General features: G+C 45.1%; 1 protein-coding gene across 1 annotated transcript in view; it reads left to right on the top strand.

The window, feature by feature from the left end:
* Lamc2 (laminin, gamma 2) overlaps positions 1-19,766 on the top strand; it is a 67,296-nt gene extending 47,530 nt beyond the window's left edge. Inside the window, exons 12-24 of the mRNA XM_013015506.1 lie at positions 134-379; positions 2,615-2,760; positions 3,840-3,996; positions 4,229-4,434; positions 5,825-5,904; positions 7,323-7,472; positions 8,324-8,468; positions 10,122-10,271; positions 10,743-10,857; positions 12,652-12,851; positions 15,746-15,904; positions 15,996-16,095; positions 18,548-19,766. Of these exons, the coding sequence (XP_012870960.1) occupies positions 134-379; positions 2,615-2,760; positions 3,840-3,996; positions 4,229-4,434; positions 5,825-5,904; positions 7,323-7,472; positions 8,324-8,468; positions 10,122-10,271; positions 10,743-10,857; positions 12,652-12,851; positions 15,746-15,904; positions 15,996-16,095; positions 18,548-18,801 (2,108 nt within the window). The 3' untranslated portion in view covers positions 18,802-19,766. The remainder of the gene's footprint in view (positions 1-133; positions 380-2,614; positions 2,761-3,839; positions 3,997-4,228; positions 4,435-5,824; positions 5,905-7,322; positions 7,473-8,323; positions 8,469-10,121; positions 10,272-10,742; positions 10,858-12,651; positions 12,852-15,745; positions 15,905-15,995; positions 16,096-18,547) is intronic.
* The last annotated feature ends 2,002 nt before the right edge of the window (positions 19,767-21,768 follow it).

The raw sequence follows: 21,768 nt of genomic DNA, 5'->3' as shown, positions 1-21,768 counted from the left end.
CTCTGGGGTATTGTCTTGGAGTCCCAGGGGACTCCCATGTCCCCAACCCTTCTAGGGAAACCTTCGCTACTTTAGGCTGTATGTGTGGTCTTGCTACCAGTAGGTGACAAGCTGGGCCTTTGTTCCTTCCCAGGTGCTCGCTGTGAACTCTGTGCCGATGGCTACTTTGGGGACCCCTTCGGAGAACATGGCCCAGTGAGACCTTGTCAACCCTGTCAATGCAATCACAACGTGGACCCCAGTGCATCTGGGAACTGTGACCGGCTCACAGGCAGGTGCTTGAAATGCATCCACAACACAGCTGGCTTCTACTGTGACCAGTGCAAAGCGGGCTACTTCGGGGACCCATTGGCTCCCAATCCAGCAGACAAGTGTCGAGGTAGGACTGTACCCCTGGAGATGTGGCACCTGGGCATTCCTGTGTTCAAGTAAGCTTGCTAGTGAGTGTGCATACATGTAAACCAAGGTAGACTCAAGGGCAGTGAATATCATGGTGTAACGTTGCCTGTCTGGTCAGACTAGCCTGTGAATAGCTTTCGTTGAATACCTGTCAAGAGGCACCACCATCAGTTTCCCCTGTGTAGGGATCTGGGAGGCAGAGCCAAAGGCTCTCAAATGTGAAAGCTGTGTGGGAGAAGTGGAAAAGGTCAGGTTTACATTCCTAAGTGGAAGAACAGATAAAATAGAACCATATCCTAGGGCCAGTCCTGAGGCTGATAGACCAGGAAGTGGCTGCCCGAGCTGTTGGAGTAATAAGTGCCTCGAGACTGAGCCTGAACAAACTGAAGCGGGGAGGGGGGGGGTGGCTGTAAGGAAGCTTAAGAGACCCTCTCAGGAAGTGAGGATAATTGATGTATAGAAGGGAACTGACAACAGTTCTACTAAGAGACTGAGCTTCAAAGCAGCGTTTCTCACAAAGCCTTGGCTCCTAAAGGCTGCTTTAGAGTACAGCATGGATAAGCACGTCCGGTGTCCCATTTAACAACTCTCTCAAACCTTAGCTCGTGTTATATTTCATACTCAAGGCCTCATCCAGCGCGACTGGCCTGTCTCTGGCTGAGTCACAAAGGTCCCAGAAAGGCTCTGGTGACCAGCACTCAGGAGCTGGTCCATGAATAATGTCCTTACACCAGAGTTTCCTGTAAATGCCTGGGGCTTCTACTCCACGTGACAGGTCCCTGGAAGATTCCTGGGCCAGACCAAATTAGATCCCAACCTAAAGGTCATCTATGATGTCCTGTCATATGGTAAGAGCCTACATGACATTTGTTATTAGAACCAAGTTCAAGTCCAGTTTTAACATACTGGTTTGTATTTGTTAGACTTTGTGTTGCTGTGACGAATACCTAAGAAAAACAACTTAAAGGGAGACATGTCTTGCTCATGGTTTAAGGGGAGGATGGTGGGACAGAGCTGTTCTAAGCATGGTAGTAAGGAAGCTGGGGGAGATAGGATGGGACCAAGGCAAGAAAGGCCCTCAAAGACCCTGCCCTGTTCTACTTCCTCCAAGCAGGCCTCAACCTCCACGGTTCACATTTTGAATCCATCACTAGATTAAACCATACAGTAAGCCAAGAGCTCTCATGATTTCATCATCTCTACCAATGCCCCTACAGACACTTTGAGAAGTATGTCTTACTAATCTCCTAGATGTCCCTCAATCCAATGAAGTCAGCCATCCAGATGAACTCCCACACTGTTGTACAGTGCTCATTATGCCAAGCCATCTCTCTGAGTCTCAGTTTCCTTCACCATACGAACAATATCTAACTCCAAGTAGTGGAAGAGATCAAATAAAATGGCATAGGAGATCTAGCCAATAACAGTCAGTGGATCTTACATTTCTTCACTCAACTGTCTTTTTATGGAGCACCTACTGTGTATACCTGGTGGGTGTAGGTGTAGATACTATAGTTAGGACAATGAATAAGTCAGGCCCAGTTCCCAAACAGCTCACATGCTAATAAGAAGACACAACCGTATGCAAATGATCGTAGTATACTTAGATCCCATGCTAAGCTTTCTGTAGACCAATAGGTTCTCTAGAGTACCACCCTAACGTCTAACATGGTGTTGCACCAGTTATATCCTGACTGGCATGTGCTCAGGCAGTTCAGTTGGATGGGTGACAGCCCTGTTTCTGTGCTACATTTCCTACATCAGAGGCAGCAGCCCAGAAGGAAAAGAGCATTGGCTCTTTCCGAGCTGTCTTTTGCTATGGGAGTTTGAGCAATTTACTCACCCTCTCTGAGCTTACATGCTTGTTCTGTAACACAGAGGCAGATGTTTACATCTGGCACAAATATAAGAAATGCTCTGCACCTTGTGAGCAAAGGCAGAGCGGTGGCAGGATAGCCAACAGGCTTGCAGTTCAATGAGAGGGGGAAAAGGATGGACTGTCACTCTCCCTCTTCATTCACCAAACAGACTTGCAGGGTTCCCTGAGGTTGCCCGGTTAGGAACGTTCATAGAGGCCCAGCCAAGAGATGAGCCTGACACATGTGAATGACAAAGGGCAAAGAAGGCGTCTTTGTCATGAGTGATGCCCTCTTCCTTTTCTTTATGACACCTCCAGTTTCTAGTGTTAGTGAATGCTCTATTTGTCTGTCTCCAGCTTGCAACTGCAACCCCATGGGCGCAGAGCCTGGCGAGTGCCACAGTGATGGCAGCTGTGTTTGCAAGCCAGGATTTGGTGGAGTCAACTGTGAGCATGCTGCACTGACCAGCTGTCCTGCTTGCTATAATCAAGTAAAGATGCAGGTATGCCTGCTAATGCCCAACCCGTCTCTCCCCGGCCCCCTCTCCCTGCCCCAAGAGTCACTCTTTTATGTTTGGGTCCTTTATTCAAAGGGAGTCTCAAAATACCTGTCGTTTTTCCAAGTGCATGGCCAGGTGGTCCTAAGAATGCCATTCCTGTCCCCAGACTCTGAGTTCAGTGGTCTAGTCACTGTAGTATACTTTCCAACTAGAGCTACTTTCCAGCTAGAGCTCTACTCTGTTCCCTACCACTACCATTGCAATATCCTTGTAAAACAAAGGAAGTGGGCAAACATTTATCAAAGATATCCAGAGTCCAGGGAAGACTAAAACTTGCCAAACCAGACTGGCCTTCAGAAATTTCAAATCCAAATTCCAGAGCAGGATGAACTTGAGTCGTTGCTGCTGTTGTTGTTGATTATGAGTATTTATTTTTAGAAAGAGGAGAGGCAGAGAAACAGGTCCACAAAAAAAAACTTCAAATATAGCTGGGCGCTGGTGGCTCATGACTGTAATTCTAACTATTTAGGAAGCTGAGATCTGAGGATTGTGGTTCAAAGCCAGCCTGGGCAGAAAAGTCCATAAGACTCTTATCTCCAAATAACTGCCAAAAAAAATCTAAAAGTGGTGCTGTGGCTTGAGTGGTAGAGCAAAAAAGCTCAGGGACAGTGCCCAGGCCCTTGAGTTCAAGCCCCAAGATGGGCACAAAAAAAAAACAGAACCAATTTTTTAAAGCCTTTCAAATATACTCATTTTTGCCTATTTAACAGTTTTATAGTACTTTCCTGGTGCCAAGCTCTGTTTTAAATATGTTACAAATATTAACTTGTTTAACACAAGTGATAATTTGAAAGGATAGTATAATTAAGTTTCTTATCCTCACTTTATAGGCAGAGAAGGTGACTTTATGAAGGTCACAGAGCTAGGGTTTGGGGCGATACACACTCATGTCTGGGCGCTACAGTCTAAATTTTCAGCCATTATGACATAGCAAGCATTTCTGGGCATTCGCAATGGTCTCACCTGGCCTCAGACTGCGGTCCCCATCCTTTGTTCTGATCATGCTTCCTGTGTGCTTTCAGTTGGGTCCCTTTATGCAGCAGCTGCAGAGCCTGGAGGCCCTGGTGTCCCAGACTCAGGGGAGCGGCGGAACGGTGCTCAACTCAGAACTGGAAGGGAGGATGCAGCAGGCTGAGCAGGCCCTTCAGGACATTCTGAGAGAAGCCCAGATTGCAGAAGGTGAGGAAGGCCTGCTTCTTCTATCATAGCAGACTCCTCGCCTAGGAAGAATTGCTTCACTGGATCATAGAATCTTCTGCTGTCATTGGCTCAGCAGATGTCTCCAGCCAGCCCTTACCTAGGTGGCAGGACTGCCTGGGACCTGGATGAAGGAGATTATAAAGCGATCTGGTATAATTACCTATTCGGTTTTTCTCCTTTGTAATAAGCCAGTGCCACCTGTGTGTTACAGATGCTAGGAGATCCCTCAGTCTCCAGGTGGCCAAGGTAAGGGGTCAAGAGAACAGCTACCAGAGCCGCCTGGATGACCTCAGGAGGACTGCTGAAAGGATTCAGGCCCTGAGCAGCCAGCACCAGAACCAAGTTCAGGACACTCGCAGGCTTATCACGGAAATGCGCTTGAGCCTGGCGGAAAGCGAAGCGTCCCTGCGCAACGCCGTATGTATGCGTGGTGGGGTTAGGGCACTGAGAGTCCCTTCTGTGCCCGGAGACCTGCCCATAGGTCTCACCGGCTCATTTTCTGTCTCTTGAGCTTCTTGCTCTACCTGGCAGGTGCTTGGATTTCACATCTCTTCTTTATTTCTTTGCCACCCTGTAATTTCCCATTTTCCTGCATTATGCTTTTCTACCTAGTGTGTTCTAACTGCATCCTCCTCTTGGCTCCGTCTCTCCTCTCTTCTTTCTTACAGGACTTAGTTTTACTTGTTCTTGCATTCTCAACCCACATCACAGTATGTGACAGAGTGATCAGTGGATAAAGGGATAGAAGGATAGGTGGATGGATGGAAGAAAGGAAGAAAAGGGAGGGGAAGGGAGAGAGGAAAGAAAGAAGGCAGGCAGACAGACAGCTGGAAGCAGCCTAATGACATAGTTCTGAAAATGGAAAAAGAATTGTAGCAAGTTTGACGTTTCCTAATGATGCAGTTTGTAGATCAGTAGGAAGGAAAGGTTTGTTGATACCCTCTTGTATTTCTGAATTCAAAAGGCTAAGGTGACAATAATGTAAGAGGATGAGTAAAGATGGATAGAGGTAATTGGAAGACACCATAACATGACGAGAAATCACACTATAAATAGTATGTGGAAGTGGAGCTATATAGCTTAAATGATAGCGTGACAACCTTAAGTACAAAAGTTAAGAGACAGCACCCGAACCAACACACATGCACACACACACAGAATGTATTGACTCCCTATTGAAAAAATGTTTATTAAAGAAAAGCAGAAAGTAAATAGAAATCCTCTATGATATTTTTACTATTGACTACTGTTAAAAGTTGGTAGTTTAGTGAACTTTAAATAAGTACAAAATATATACACCTATATTAAGTGCATCTTTATTTTTATACAGACATTTTTTGAACTTGGATATCGACTTTGTTCTTGTCTACACATATACGTGTGTGTGTGTGTGTGCGTGCGCGCGCGTGTGCGCGCACACGCCAGTTCTGAGGTTTAAACTCAGGGCTTCTCACTCTGACTTGGCTTGCTTGCTTGGCCAGAACTCTACTACTTCAGCCAGTCCTCCAGCCCAGATTTTTGCTGGTTATTTTGGTGATGGAGTCTTTGAACTTTTCTTCCCAGTCTGGCTTTGAAACTACAGGCCTCCAGATCTCAGTCTTCTTAGTAGCTTGGATTACAAGGCTGAGCCACCAGCACCTGGCTTACACATATACTTATTAACGTGTGATCATAGTGAATAGACATTTTTGATGTGTCTGGGTATGGAAAGGTGTGGCTGCTGACAAGCTTTTCTGACACTTGAACTGCAGCTGCTTAGGCTCCAGTGCCACGTGCAAAACCTTAACCACTTCTTCTTTCCCCACAGAACATTCCTCCCTCTGAGCACTATGTGGGGCCAAATGGCTTTAAAAGTCTGGCTCAGGAGGCCACGAGTTTGGCAGACAGGTGAGCAGCAGCGGAGGGCACTTGCGTGTCAGCCTCTCCGGATGACCTATAACATACTGGAGACCCAAGCACCGCTTTCATTCCTTTCAGGCTTCTCCCAAGACCCTTACCCCCAACCCTGCAGCCATCCCAACCTCTTTGCTTTCAGTGTGGATGCTGGGCAGGGCCATTTGGCAAGGGTTTGGGGGTGGGGTGTTTCTTTCCCAGATTTCTCTATGACTCACGCGTGGCTTTGGTATATGTCAGATGTGATTCCTCAGGCCATGTGAAATGAATCAGCCTCTGGAAAGGGGTGTTCTGCAGCTTTCAGGGACTCCCAGGCTCCCACCCCGAGCCTGGGAACAAGTAGCAGCAGGCTGTTTGCTGGCCGATGGGGGCCAAGTGTGCACAAGGGGAACCTGCTTCTGGAAACTTGGCAGGACCGGAGGCTAATCCCCTGCTCCCTCTGACTGGGCACCATGCAGAATGGAAATCCTACTGGGTTAAAGGGGGTTTAAAGGGGGCTCTCTGCTAGCAGAGCTCAGCATGGCAGAGGTTCTGATAATCTGGGATTTTGGAGCGTGAGCTGCCTCCTGAGCCTATTTTTTTTCCTTGTTACTGTTTGTTTGTTGGTTTTTTTTAATATCAATTCCTAGAAGCAGGAGAATGAAGCAATGAAGCTTATATAATACTTTTTTTAAAAACCTGCACTGGAGCACAGACTCAAGACCTCACACTTGCTACACTGGCATTCTGTCACAAAGCCCTTTTTGCTTTGATCATTTTTTTTTTTGAGTCAAGGTCTTACGTTTATGCCGGGGACAGCCTGGGCCACAATCTTGTTGTTTGCACTGTCCTCCATAGGACGACAAATGTGTACCAGCTTTTAATGGGTTGAGATGGGTTTTTTATAATGTTTTGCCTGGTCTGGCCTGGAACCTTATTCCTCCTAATTTTCCTCCTAGGCAGCCAGGAGCGAGGATTGCAGGCCAGAGCTTCTGTAACCAGCTTACAGGAGACTTTTATTGACAGGCTTTATCCTCCTGGGTAGTGGGTCCAGATTCAAACTGCAGCAAAAGTGAATAGGGAATTGGACCCTGGATAAAATAAGACCTAGGGATATCGTCCTGCAGAAAACAACTTACACATGCACTATTTTGTGAACAAGACTGCTTCCACTTACTCCTGTCCCCCAACTTCCAAAGAGTCTGCCATAAATGGAAATGACCACCGCAGATCTATGGCATGAGGCTTAGTCACCACAGCACCTGCTTCTTGAGAGTTCCTTTAGTTGTGTCTATGTGGGTCAGAGTGTTGGGCATTTTTCAAGCCACACTAGTTTCTTCATTCCTTATTCATATGAAATATATGTATATATATGCTGTATACTTATGCTCATTTTTCTATGACAACAGATTCTTTGTCTTTAATCCTTTCAGCCATGCTGAGTCAGCCAGTAACATGGAACAACTAGCAAGGGAAACTGAGGACTTTTCTAAACAAGCTCTAGCCCTGGCCCGCCAGGCTGTGAATGGAGGGGGCGGAAGTGATATTTCAGACAGCTCTGTGGTACAAGGACTTATGGGAAAGTAAGTGTCAACAGATCTTCACTTGGACCATTGACTTATTCCCCCAAGAGGATCCATTACCTGGATTCTTTATCTGAAGCCTTCCAGAGTAGAATGCAAACCATACTTGGGATGCACCGTATGTTTTTTTTTTTATTTAAAATGCATTAATAATGAGAGGGAAAACTAGGAGAAAGTAAGGGATGGCATTGTCCAAAAAGGAATGTACTCATTACCTGACATATACCTGTAACCTCTCTGTAAATTTATAATAACAACTAAAAAATTAAAATAATAATAAGAGGGGAAAGAAAATGAACATATGGCTTTGCAGAAAGCAAATCTCTTTAAAACTGGAAGAAGCAATAATTGGTTAATCTAAGTCAAGTTTACGTTCTGATTGAGAAATTGCAGTACTTGAAGAGATTATTATCTTCTGTGGCATTTAAAGAGTTTATAAACAGCCATAAGGGGCTGGAATGTAATAGTGATATACTTATACTTTACGTCTTTATGCCTCTCTATGTCTAGGTCTCTTTATGTCTATGTCTTTTTGGTTTTTTGGGTTGGTCATGGGTCTTGAACTCTGGGCCTGGGTACTGTCCCTCAGCTCTTCAGCTCAAGGCAAGCGCTCTACCACTTGAGCCACAGTACCACTTCCGGTTTTCTGGTGGTTAATTAGAGATAAGAGTCTCATGGACTTTCCTGCCCAGGCCAGTTTTAAACCATGATCCTCGGATCTCAGCCTCCTGAGTAGCTAGGATTATAGGCATGAACCACCAGCACCTGGCTTCTCTAGGTCTATGTCTATGTCTTTGTTTGTCTATCTTCCTCCCGCCCCTCTCTTAATCATCTCATCTTTCCCTCTATAGATTAGAGACCACCAGGTCCCTGGCCCTGCAGCTTTCAAGGGAAGCCACTCAGGCTGACCTGGAGGCAGATCAATCTTACCAGCACAGTCTCCGCCTTCAGGATTCAGTGTCTCAGCTTCAGGGACTCAGTGATCCATCTTTTCAGGTGAGTCATCTATAGCTGCTTTCTTCTGCTATTGTAGTGTTCAACCATTTAGCTTCTTCTCCATGTTGACTGCATTCATGAACTTCAACCTCACATAACTACAGTGAAATGCCTAAGACAACCTAACTTATCCAGAGGAAAGGTTGGTTTAGCCCAGTGTTTTGGAAGTTCAAGGGAATGGCACCTACATAGGCTCAGTTCTCAAAAGGATGATGAATGGAAATGGGGGAGAACTCTTTTACAGCACAGTTCATATGTCACAGCCAGGAACAGAGAGGAAAGGTCTGGTAGGGCCGTGTAATGCTATTGAAGGCACATCTCTAAGATAGATAGGCCTGAGGAGAGAGTCCATAGCACTTCAGGGACAGTACCCATATTCTAATAATAAAAGCACCCTTCTTGCTTTACAACAGGAAGAATATTTGTCTTTTGTTCATCTCCATTTCTTGTATTCTTAAACCCTATCTTAGTCTTCAAAAGCTTTCCATCCTGAACCTATTAGTGGATAAAGGCTTGATATCTCTTTAGTTCCAAGGACTGTCATAACCCATGGGAAGTTATTGTCAAAGTTAGTGTCTTTCTGTATCGTCCTGCTGAGAAGGCCTTTGTCCTCAAAAGTTTTCTCTTGTTTCCTTTAACCATTCCAAATTTACTAGATTAAGAAGATTCTGCTTTCTATACACAGCAAAAGCACTTAGAGTGATGCTCAGGGACAAATGTTTCCGGAGCATAGAAGCTTAAATGTAAATTCTTTTTTGTATGCAAGTACTGGAACTGAAACTTAGGGCCTTTCACTGTTGCTTAGCTTTCTTGCTCACGGCTGGCACTCTACCGCTTGAATCAGCTTTCCAGTCCAACTTTTTGTTAGTTGACTGGAGATGGAGTCTCATGGATTTTTCTTCCCAGGCTGACTTTGAACCATGATCCTCTAGGTTCCAGCTTTCTGAGTCGCTAGAGTAAATTCCTTTTTAAGAAGAGACCAAACCTGCTTGATGCCTAGGGTACCCGCTGCCTTCAGCTGGGCATGTTGCCTTGTTACCATTAAGGCTTTGGGCCTAGATAGCTGGTGTTAACTTTCTTAGCTTTTTAATGTGTTTGTGTGATTGATAATTTAGGTAGTACTTGGATTCAAACTTAGGACCTTGCACCAGGCACTCTGTTACTTGAGCTACACTCTGTAGCCCTTTCTACGTTAGTTTCTTTTCAGGTGGTCTTGAGGTATTTTCCTTTTTTCTCCTAAACTGGTTTGTTTTTATGGGTCCCAAGTTTTTACTTAGGGCTGACCTTGGACTAAGTTTCTCCTACCTACAGCCTCCCATATAAATGAACACACCCAGTTTATTAGTTGAGATGTGGGTCTTGCAAGTATTTTGTCTGAGCTAACCTGGACTGTGATCCCACTGTTTATATTTTCCACTGGTGCTGAGATGACAGGCTTGTGATATTACATTTTAACTTTTCTGTTGAGATGGGAATCTCGTGAATTATCTGTCCAGGTAGGCCTGGAACTGCGATCCTCTTGCTTATAGTTAGGGTTACATATGTCAACCACCATGCCTACCTGGTTTTCTTGCCTTCTTAAGGTGGATGTGGTTGCTAGTGTGCTAACTAGTAAACAGGAAGTTAGACTCATTCATTTCTTTGGGCCCACAGGTGGAAGCAAAGAGGATCAGACAAAAAGCTGACTCTCTCTCAAGCCTGGTAACCAGGCACATGGATGAGTTCAAGCTTGTGCAGAGCAATCTGGGAAACTGGGAAAAAGAAATGCGGCAGCTCTTGCAGAGTGGAAAGGATGGGCGTCAGGTATGGTCTTGTTATGCTCATTACGTAATGTATGTGTACCATGGGGGGTGAAGATGACAAGGTTTTCTGAAGGGCATGGTGCCACTGCCGGCAGAGGGAGCAACTGAGACTCAGATCTTGATGGCACAGATGTACCCTGGGTCTATTCAGACCTAGGAATGGAACCCAGGCTTCCTAGATCTACTTTTGGTCGAAGCCTGTGTACTAATGTGGCTTCAGGGAGTATCTGGAATTTAAAGTTATGACTTGCAAAACTATTCTTGTCTCCAGTGGTGGACTAGACCTGGAATCTGTCTTCTAGGTGGCCTGGTGTTGACTTAGAAAGTTTGTTCTGTCCCACACTGTGGAGGGATTTATGCCCTAGCACGGTGTGGTGAATCACAGAACTCTTGTTGCCACAAGGAGAAATGTGTCAGGGAGATTTTACTAGCAGGAATGCACTTGCTCTAATCTTGTTCTGTCTATTTACAGAAAGCAGGCCAGCTGCTTTCCCGTGCCAACCTTGCTAAAAGCAGAGCCCAAGAAGCACTAAGTATGGGCAATGGCACTTTTTATGAAGTGGAGAGCATTCTGAAGAACCTGCGAGGTTAGTGCTTCACGCTTCGGTCACTCAAGTATTTTAAAGGAGTAGTCATAGCTAACCTGTGTTCAATCTTCATGTATCTCTTTAAGTACTGGGCATACTGGAATACTAACAGGTGCTTAGGAAATACCTTTCTAAGGGGAAAAAAAATCTCTAACATTTAATCAAATATTAATCTTTGATCTAGGTAGTGGAAAGAATTCAACTAAATACAAGAAGGCTTGAAGCTGGACACTGGTGGCTCACACCTGTAATCCTAGCCTCCTGTAAAGAGGCTAAGAGCTGAGGATCATGGTTTGAAGCCAGCCTGGACAAGAAAGTCCATGAGATTCATGTCTCTGATTAACTACCAGAAAACCAGAAGTGGAGTTGTGGCTCAAAGTGGTGGAGTGCTAGTCTTGAGCAAAAAAAAGAGTTCAGAGACAGCACCCAGGCCCTGAGCTGAAGTCTCATGACTGGGAGAGAGAGATAAAAAAAAAGAAAAAAAAAGAAGGCTTGAGTTCTGTTCTCTATTTGGCTATATGACCAGACTATAGCTCAATGAATACAAGTCACATAGCCTTCCTCCTCTTCCTCCTCCTCCTCCTCCTCTTCCTCCTTCTTCCTCCTCCTCTCCTCCTCCTCCTTCCTCCTCCTTCCTCCTCCTCCTCCTCCTCTTCCTCCTCTCCTCCTCTTCCAGATGGTCCTGAGGCTTGAACTCAGGATCTGGGTGCTGTCCCTAAGGGTAGCACTTTACCACTTGATCCACAGCTCCACTTCTGGCTTTTTGGTGGTTAATTGGAGATAAGAATCTCATGGACTTTCCTACCCAGGCTGGCTTCTAACCATGATCCTTAGATCTCAGCCACCTGACCAGCTAGGATTCAAGGCATGAGATACTTTCCTCATTTCTTTTTTAAGGGGAATAGGTTCACAAGTTTACCAGCAATCTCTGAAGTCCAACATTTCACTACCATACAGATCTTCTTCCTTTCTTTGGTAGCCTGGTTGATTCCCATGTGGAACCTGTATGATGTTCTGTGGTGATAATACCTACTTTTTAGGAAATTTGGGTTCTCTCTTGCAGAGATTTAATTTTTGCCTTCTATGTAAGGAGAATCCTGGTCATCAGAATTCTTCATTAGCAAACAAAAGGGAAACATTTCTGAAGTCTTGGAGTTTTCTTTGTAAGAAACCCCTGTCTACCCATTCTTCTTAAACCCCTGCTCTGGTTATTGCCAATGTAGGACTTCTGGCTCTGGTTTGAAGCTTTGGGCTTCAGGGACTTTATCTTCTTTTTTAGAGTAACAAGACCACTTTGGGGTTTTGATATTCTTGAAGTGGTTATGGCCCAGGGCAGGCTGGTTGTCAATTTCTTTAAGGGAAGGACTGAGACCCTTCTGATACCTCCTTTAGATGCTCTTTCTTGGGCTGGGTGTGATCCCTCACACCTGAAATCCCAGCTAGTCAGGAGGCTTAAATAAGAAGAACTCAGTCTAGGTCAGCTATGACAAAAATATGAGAACCCTATCTGAAAAATATCTGTAGCAAAAATGGGTGACAGAGTAGCCCACATGGAAAAGTTCCTACCTAGCCTGCACAAAGCCCCAAATTCAAACCTCAGTAACACCACCATAACAAAACACAAACAATAAAGTTTAAAAAGTGCTTTCTCCTGGAGAAGAGTCATTCTGTGCATAATTTCCCACACCTCTTCCCAGTCAGTAATAAATGACTTTCTAGTCCTTCTCTCTCATTTGTAAGTTAAATTTTCCATCTCCATGGCAATTTTTGTTGTTGTTGTTGTCTTCATTTCAGAGTTTGACCTGCAGGTTGAAAATAGAAAAGCAGAAGCCGAAGAGGCCATGAAGAGACTCTCCTACATCAGCCAGAAGGTTGCAGACGCCAGTGACAAGACTGAGCAAGCTGAAGCCGCCCTGGGGAGCGCGGCTGCCGACGCCCAGCGGGCAAAGAGCGCGGCCAGGGAGGCCCTGGAGATCAGCAGCGAGATAGAACAGGTAGAGAGAAACGGAGATGCAGGCTGGCACAAGCAGGACCAATATCAGTGTGGAAGGAGACAGCATTGGACTCACTTTGACCTCTATGACTCTCGGTCCTATTGTCTTCCATGCAGCATCATGGTCATCCTTGGTAGGGCTCTTATGAAGTGCTCCCTTTGGGACAATACCATAAAGAGAGCCATCCATTATTGTTTGTTTGCTCCTTCCTTCCTTCCTTCCTTCCTTCCTTCCTTCCTTCCTTCCTTCCTTCCTTCCCTCCTTCCTTCCTTCCTTCCCTCCTTCCTTCCTTCCTTCCTTCCTTCTTCCTTGTCTTTCTTCCAGTACTGGGGCTTCAACTCTGAGAGTCAGAATACTCTCCCTTAGCTTTTCCGCTTATATTTGACACTCTGTCACTTGTGCTATCCCAGTACTCACAGCTTTTTGGTGGCTAATTGAAGATAAGAGTCTCACAAACTTTTCTGCCCAGGCTGGTTTCAAACTGTAATCCTCAGATCTCAGTCTCCTGAGTAACTTGGATTACAGGAGAAAACTCCCAGTATCAGGCCATGATTGTTTCATATAGAGATTATTTCATTCGTTAGTCTTTCTAAAACAAAATACCACGAAATGGGTGGCTTAACATCAGAAATTATTCTCTTATCATTCTGGAATTTAGAAGCCCAAATCAAAACATCAGCAGGGTTACATTCCCCCCTGAGAGCCCTGTGGGAGAATCTTCCTAGCTTTGCGGGTAACCATTTGAGGTCTGAAATTTCTGATTGGTGGCTCCATCACACTGACCTGTGCTTTAGTCATCTTGTGTTCTCTCTAAAGTCCTGTTTCGTCTTACAAGGACACCAGAAATGCTGGGTTGAGGTTCCACCCTGCTCTAGTATGGCTGAATCATAGCTAATTACATTTTTAACAACTCAATGTCAAGTAAGGTCACATTCTGAGGTATTAAGGATTAAGACATCAGCAGCTCTTTTAAGGAGATACAGTTCAGTCAGTCTGTCACCAACTGTCACCAATATCTTATTCCAGATTATGAAATTCTGGAGTTCTATATTCTTTGTCCAAGTCTTTATTCTGTACCTAGCTTCCAATTCCTCTGTGTGTGGTGTGTGTGTGTGTATGTGTGTGTGTGTGTGTGTATGTATGTGTGTGTGTATGTGTGTGTGTGTGTGTGTGTATACTAGGGCTCGAACTCAAGGCCTGGGCTCTGTCCCTAAGCTTTTTGTTGTTGTTGTTTAGCTCAAGGCAGACACCCTACCACTTGAGCCACGAGTCTACTTTTGGCTTTTTTTCTGATTAATTACAGATAAGAGTCCCAGGGACTTTTCTGTCTGGCCTGACTTCAAGCCATGATCCTCAGATCTCAGAATCCTGAGTAGCTACGATTATAAGCATGAGCCACTAGTGCTCAGCTATCTACTTCCTTAGAGATAAGAAAGGCATACTCTTGGGGGCTGGGAAGGTGGCTCCTTGGTAGAGTGCTTGCCTTGCATGCATGAGGCCCTGGGTTCAATTCCTCATTACCACATAAGCAAAAGAGAAAAAAGCTAAAAGTGGCACTGTGGCTCAAGTGGTAGAGCGCTAGCTTTGAGCTGAAGAGCTGAGGGACAGCACCCAGGCCCAGAGTTCAAGAGTTCAAGCCCCAAAACTGGACATCCCCCCCCCCCAAAAAAAAGGTGTACTCTTGGTTTTCAAAAAGCCTTTAGAATAATAGGGTAGACAGACAAGTTACACTTAACAACCCATATGTTGAATGTTACAGTGGAAGGAATGCTTTTCAGCTGGAAGAAGAAAGCATCTTCGCTCTTAATTCACTATGACTTCTAGAAAATGTATGTGACTCCAGAAAGCCTAGAGAGAAGTCTTGGTTTCTGGATTACTTGGCTTCACTTTTACATAACTCAGTAGCCTCAGAAATGATTTCTAAGTTGGGAGTAGTGGATCCTGCCTGTAATCCTAGCTACTTGGGAGTCTAAAGTTCAAAGTTTAAGGCCAGCTCAGGCAAATTAAGTTTACCAGACCACATCTCAACAGAAAAAACTGAGCATGGTGGCAAAGGCTTGCCGTCCCTGCTATAGCAGGAAGTCTCAAGAGAGTATCATGATCCTGGTCCAGACAAAAAGTAAGACCTTATCTTAAAAATAAGCAAAGAGACTAGAGAGGTGGCCAAGAGGTAGAACACAGGATTTTAGAGGTAGAGTACCTGCCTAGCAAGCAGTTCAAACCCAGTACCACCACCAATGATGATGATGATGATGATGATGATGATGATGATGATGATGATGGTGGTGGTGGTGGTGGTGGTGGTGGTAGTGGTGGTGATAACAGTAATAATAATTCTAAATCACTTAGGGGTAGAGACCAAGTTCATGTATATCTCTCCATAGCTTCTAGCTTAAGATACATGCACAGTGGTGTTTTCTTAGTTTAGCGATTAAAAAATACTGGAGAAGTTTTGTCCTTTACCAAACCAAAAAACTGAGTGTTGTAGCCCATTCATTGTCTACTCTCCACAAATAACTGTCTCAGGGATCCTAGCAAAGTCATTCAAAAATCCTAGGCAGCAGTGGGCCGTGACAGTGTGAGATGTGCATGTCTTTCCTCTGGGATTTCCCACATGGTTCCCCAGTGTGTCCCAAGTTCAGTGAGCATTGAAATGAGAGGCAAGCAGCATCTCAACGCTGACCCTCCCAGGCCCGGGAAACAGACTCCAGCATTAGCTTGTTTGAGGCAGAGCCTGGGGAAGGGCGTGTCTCCAAGTCTGACTCTTCCCTTGTTCATCTCACTGACCCCATCAGGCCTGGCTGCAGCTGTATTTTTTCTGCAATTGTCTTTGAGATGTTTTTGAGCCTCACCCGTCTCTCTCCTTCCGTCCCTGGCTCCTTTTCTTCTCCCAGGAGATAGGGAGTCTGAACTTGGAAGCCAATGTGACAGCAGATGGGGCCTTGGCTATGGAGAAGGGACTGGCCAATCTGAAGAGTGACATAAGGGAGGTAGAAGGAGAGCTGGCGAGGAAGGAGCTGGAGTTTGACGCTGATAAGGACGCAGTGCAGATGGTGAGTAGCTTCTTCTTTCCACCAGCTCCCTCCAAAATTGCTGATATGGAAAATACCTTTTCAGGACAGGTTTGTATTTCATTTTCCTCAGGTGATTACAGAAGCCCAGAGAGTTGAGACCAGAGCCAAGAATGCCGGAATCACAATCCAAGACACGCTCGAGGCATTGGATGGCATCCTACACCTAATAGGTTTGTGGAGCATCCCCTGCCTTTCAGCCCCACCCACAACTGTCTAGCCCCACCCACAACTGTCTAGCCCCACCCACAACTGTCTAGCCCCACCCACAACCTTTCAGCCCCACCTACGACCTTCCAGCAAACTAGAGCTTTGCCCCAGAATCACTCTTCTGAGCTCTGATGCATAGGAATCACAACTCTCCCTAAGAGGTCCAGAAACTTGGTTTGTTCTTTAGCCTAGAAACTATGGGCAGGTTATTTTACATTGTCTAGACTCAATTTTATCATCTCTAAGACAGGTTGCCAAGTACCTATTACCCTTAGAGGTGGAAGCCTGTGGGTCAATGAATTGAGTGTATCTCAGCAACTTCAGAGATGACTGGATAAGCTTGAGTTTAGCCTTGATCCTGAGATCAAGCCACTGGGCAGTTTTAAGCCAGGGGATAGCGTTGGAATGGAGGAAGGTGTGAAGGAGTTACACCGAACCCCTTCCATGAGACCGTGTTAGGATGCTATTGAACATCTAGGTTATGAGAGGACAGCTGCATTAAGGTAGCAGATGTGGAGGAAGATTCTCCTAATCTCAGTACTCAAGATCACCTGATTTTACCGCTCATTCCTCCCCAGTCCAAAATGATACCTCAGTGTTACCAGCTGGGGAACCTTGAGCCGCCTGGGTAGATGACACAGAAGAAATGGGAAGATTGTAGGTCCATGAGAAACCTTGCAAGCTTTCATGATATAAAATAGAATGGGTGGCTTAGTGTGACAGAGATCTGGATTTTCCCCACACAGTCTCACTCCTCAAAGAAAATGGGTTCTAATTAAAATTCTGGATTTAGGTAGAGCTGGGACCAAGCCCCCCACCCCCCATTGGCCTGTTTAACCAACTCGGGCTGCCATAGACGCAGAAGCAGGAATTTGGCCTCACATTCCAGTGACATTCGGGAAAAGCTTTAGCCCTGCTTTCCCAGTTCAGCAGAACAACTTGAAAACTTCATTTTTTTTTTTTTGGTAGAGAATTGTCTTGGCCCTGAGAGTCCAATATTTGTGTTGTCCCTCTAATGGACTCACATTGTGATCCAATGGGTCCTGAAGAGTAAAATACAGAGGCTGAGAAGGTAGCTCAGTGGTAGAGCGCTTGCCTTGCATGCATGAAGCCCTGGGTTCGATTCCTCAGCACCACATAAGCAAAAAGAAAAAAGCTGGAAGTGGCGCTGTGGCTCAAGTGGTAGAGCGCTCGCCTTGATCTGAAGAGCTGAGGGACAGCGCCCAGGCCCAGAGTTCAGGCCCAATGACCGGACACTCCCCCCCCCAAAAAAAAAACGAGTAAAATACACTAAAAATTTTTTTAATTCCTCGGCTGGGATTTTTAGCAGCATAGTTGAGTGTTCTCAAACCAGCAATGAATTGGATGGGGCCAATAAAGGAAAAGGGGAGTGGGAACTGTTAAACATTTACAACATCAGGTAAAATACCACTTAAGTCTTATAAGAGACCTATGAGTTCAGATCACATTGTAAACTGGGAAGGCAGGGTTCAACCTGAGCCTTGTCTCCAATATTCCAGTTCTTTACTAGTGGTTCATACTGCCTCCCCATGGACATGGCTATTTGAATCCTAAGCTTCCTTGACTTACTATGCTTGTTACCCAATGCTAAGCCCTTGAATTCTCCCCTGTCTTCAGTGAAGAATAGATCCATTGGATAGCTGCTTTGGGTGTGATATGATATAGTACTGGAGCCGCTGATGCATTGCTCTAGGTAAAATAAATTCATGCATTCAAATACTACCACTGCAGCTCAGCTGAGGTTGAGTTTGAATTGCTCTAACTTAGTTGAACCAAATGAGTCTGGCCTGTAGCCCTTCATACTGACATTGGCTTTCTATAGTTTAAAAGTGAAACATACCTGGACAGATGCAATTACATTTCACAGTGGAAATAAACTGGTACCTCGCCAGATTCCCACTGTTTCTGAGCCAGAATGAAGTCTTACATCACTTTCTAACAGCTGGAGTCCATCTCCCAAATTGCGAAGCACACCTTGGCCTCTATGAACCCTGAAGCTCAGCCAATCTCCAGCGGTCTTCCAACAGAAACCAGCCAGATCTTTCCTAAGAGTGATTCAGAAAGCATTTTTGGAGTTGATTCTGATCCCAGGGGGGGATGGAGCTTAGCTCCTGATGGGGTGCAGCCTTCTCTTCTCAGAGCATCATCTATTGCCCTTAACACAAAGGGAGCACCCTAAACTTCATATTGCTGACTCATTGAGCTATTAAGCTAAGTCATTCATGGCCCCAGTTCTCAGAAGTTTTTCTATATTATTTCTAATTTAAACTATGGCATGCAATTTGTTCTGGGCAGACAGAAACAAGAATTTATGAAAAGTAGAAGAGGGAATGCATGTTCCAAGAGATCTAACCAAAACTTTGCAATATGTTCACTTTTCTCATTCCGTAATAGACCAGCCTGATAGTGTGAATGAAGAGGGGCTGATGTTATTGGAGCAGGAGCTTTCTCGGGCCAAGACCCATATCAATAGCCAGCTGCGGCCCTTGATGTCAGAGTTGGAAGACAGGTCCCGTCGACAGAGGGGGCAGCTCCATTCGCTGCGGGCAAGCATTGATGGCATTCTGGCTGATGTGAAGAACCTGGAGAACATTAGAGACAACCTGCCTCCGGGCTGCTATAACACCCAAGCTCTTGAGCAACAGTGAAGCTGTCGTAGAGATTCCTCAAAGGAGAGTTTTGGGATACAGACCTCAGGGGTCAGGAGCCATCTCTTCTGGGTACATGAATGGGGGCGGGGGTAACAAGCATGTGAACTCCACTCCATCCCTGAGACTGTGGCTATACGGGTGTGTGACTGCACCAGTTCGGTTCTGTTTGCTTCCTGACGCTGGCAATGAGGCAGACAGCACTGAGTGGGAAACTGACCAAGGACCAACTACACAGGCAGATGTTGGCCACAGAGCAATCATAAACGCAGCTCTGGAACATGGACACGTGCTGCAGGGTTAGTCAGTATATTCTTTTAAGTGGTAAGACTAAGAGAAAAAAAAAATTGACTTTGCCCAGGCATAAAATTCGCTGTCCTGATGTCAGGACAGCGAAAGCCAATTATACCATGGCCAGTAAAATACTGTTGTTGTTTCTTATTGCCCGCTACAAGCTTTCCTTGAGCAGAGCTCTTCCCATTTACCACCCAACACATGTCCCTTGCAAGCTGGACGACAGAGCAGTGTGGACGGAGGGGCTGGAAGGCTGGCCCGTGCGGAACAGTGGTTCTGGGCTTGGGAGCAACACTCTTCCTCCTCATGATGCTGTGGTGACTTAGAGACTGAACTTTCATTAAAGCGTTTCCTACCGACAAAGCCAACACTGGAAAAGTATTTACTCTAGGATTTCAAAAGGATAGGGGAAAAACATGTGACTTGGGCACTGAAAGATGTACAATTATCTAGATTTAATAAGCCTAACTCAGTCCCCCCTTTTACATGCTGAAACCTATGGGCATTTGGTTATTTTCTCTTACTCTCTTTCTTCCCCTTGTAGCAGGGGAAATCCATCCTTCCAACAGATATTTATTGACTCCCTACTGTGTGCCAGGGGTGAGCAGTTCAGTACGGAAATAGTCTCCTCTGTCCTCATAGCGCTCATCGTCTAGTGAGGAGGACACACATTAATATAATAAATTTCAGCTTACAAACCTCGTTCATCACAAGTGGTATTTATTGCAGTCACCCCCCGGGGGATTTTCAGCCTCTTTGCTCCACACAGAATCTGTGTTATGAAACATTTCCATGGGGTACTTGAGTTGGGGCTGAAATAACCCTGGGCTATGCACATTTCCGTGCATTCCAGCCATTGCTCCTCCCCTTCCCACAAGCCACTGCCACAGGCTGAGTCATGGTGACCCCAGTGGGAATTGCTGAAGGAACCAGAAGCACTTCCATTCCAGCCTGGGAGACATCTGTGCTGCCCTGCTTCTGTACGTCCTTGCCTTTTCATAGATGTGTGTTAAAATAAAGAACAACTAGTAGATGCTGGGGGAATGGGAGAGGGGGAAGGTCACCTTCTGATTTTATTAAATTCTAAGCCTGAGTTGGAAGTAATAGAACAATGGGAATGATAGACCATTGAAATGTTAGCAAGTCCTCAATCTTCAGTTCCTGTTTATGAGAATCTTCTTTTTTTTGGAGGGGGGGGGGTCCTTTCTAACCAGGAGGACAGTTCCAGGGATGTGGCCAGGGCTGTATCCTAAGTATGAAAACAGTTTATTTCTAGAACAATCCAAGTTGGGGGGAGGAGATATAATTAGTATTCTTGTCTTTGTATTTTTCTTTCTAGTTGGTGGTGCATATGTCATGCTTTTCAATAAATTAGAAATTCAGTAACTTAAGGCCCGTCTATCTAGGTGACTAAAGGAAGGATTCTGCTTTTGTCTAGATTGACTTTTCAAAATCTTGATCGTTCTGAAAATTTTGTCTTTTGTGGAAATGCCTTTATAATCCTGCCTTCGCATGCTCATACATCCTACACATTTTTTATACTGAATGTTCAGAAGTGTGTGTATATGAGTAGATTGTTACATCACAAAGACCTAGAAATGGGCAAGAACTTAAAAATATTGGACTGAGTTCTTTTTATTGGTTCCATACTAGATTAGGTATGGAACAGATTGGCAGGCTCTCCACAGTCATTTCAGAGGTCCTATCACTTATGTGACTGCTAAGGTTGTCTGTGGAGGGAGGAGAAAGAAGAAGTTGGAGGAGGGAAGCATGTGGGAAGTCTTTGTGGGCCGGCACTGAGAGGAGTCACATTCTACTCTATGTGTCTGCTGGGCTCTGGGTACTCATGCCTATAATCATAGGTACTCAGGAAACTGAGATCTAAGTCTCATAGAAAGTCCATGAGACTCTTATCTCCAATTAACCACCAAAAAGCCAGAAGTGGCTCCAGTGGTAGAGTGCTAGCCTTGAGTAAGGGACAGAGCCCAGGCCCTGAATATAAGCCCAAAGACTGGTGTATCTATACACACACACACACACACACACACACACACACACACACACACACACACACACACATTCCATGTGTCCAAAAACCAGTATCATGGCCATATCTGACTTATAAGCAGTCCTAGAAAATGTGGTCACTTGGTAGAGGTCCATTTCCCAGCTACAGTTCTACCATATGTAAGGGGAGAGGGCATGCTTGCTGACTGGTCATCTGGTTCTATTAACAAGAAAAATTAGATAAGACACATTCTAGGTGGTCTGGGGAGGGATCTGGTTAGTTAATGGCCAAGGGACATGAAATCATAATGAATTCCTCAGTGGGATGGATTAAGAAAGTCATAAGAATGTCTTCCCTGACAAATGGAGTAAGACTCCTGACTAAAGACAGGAATGAGAACTTAAGTGTTGGGACTCCTTTGGTAGAGATGTTATGTTCTCATTTCTGAGAAGCTGACAAGTTGATCCAAGAAGGAAGAAAGAAAAAGGGAGTGGCTCAGAGTTAGTTTACCCCAAGTCCTAGCCTCTGGTTGCCAGTGGTTAGTTGGATTTTTCATTACTGTGACAAATATCTGAGAGAACAACTTAGCAAGGGCAATGATTTATTTTGGCTCCAGTTTCAGAGGCTTCTGTATGGTCAGCTGGCTCAGATGCTTCTAAAACTGT

Source organism: Dipodomys ordii, unplaced genomic scaffold (assembly GCF_000151885.1).
Source record: "Dipodomys ordii isolate 6190 unplaced genomic scaffold, Dord_2.0 Scaffold27, whole genome shotgun sequence".
In the NCBI taxonomy this organism is placed as follows: domain Eukaryota; kingdom Metazoa; phylum Chordata; class Mammalia; order Rodentia; family Heteromyidae; genus Dipodomys; species Dipodomys ordii.
The sequence above is the reverse complement of the archived record's forward strand: the minus strand, read 5'-3'. Positions and strand labels throughout refer to the sequence as shown.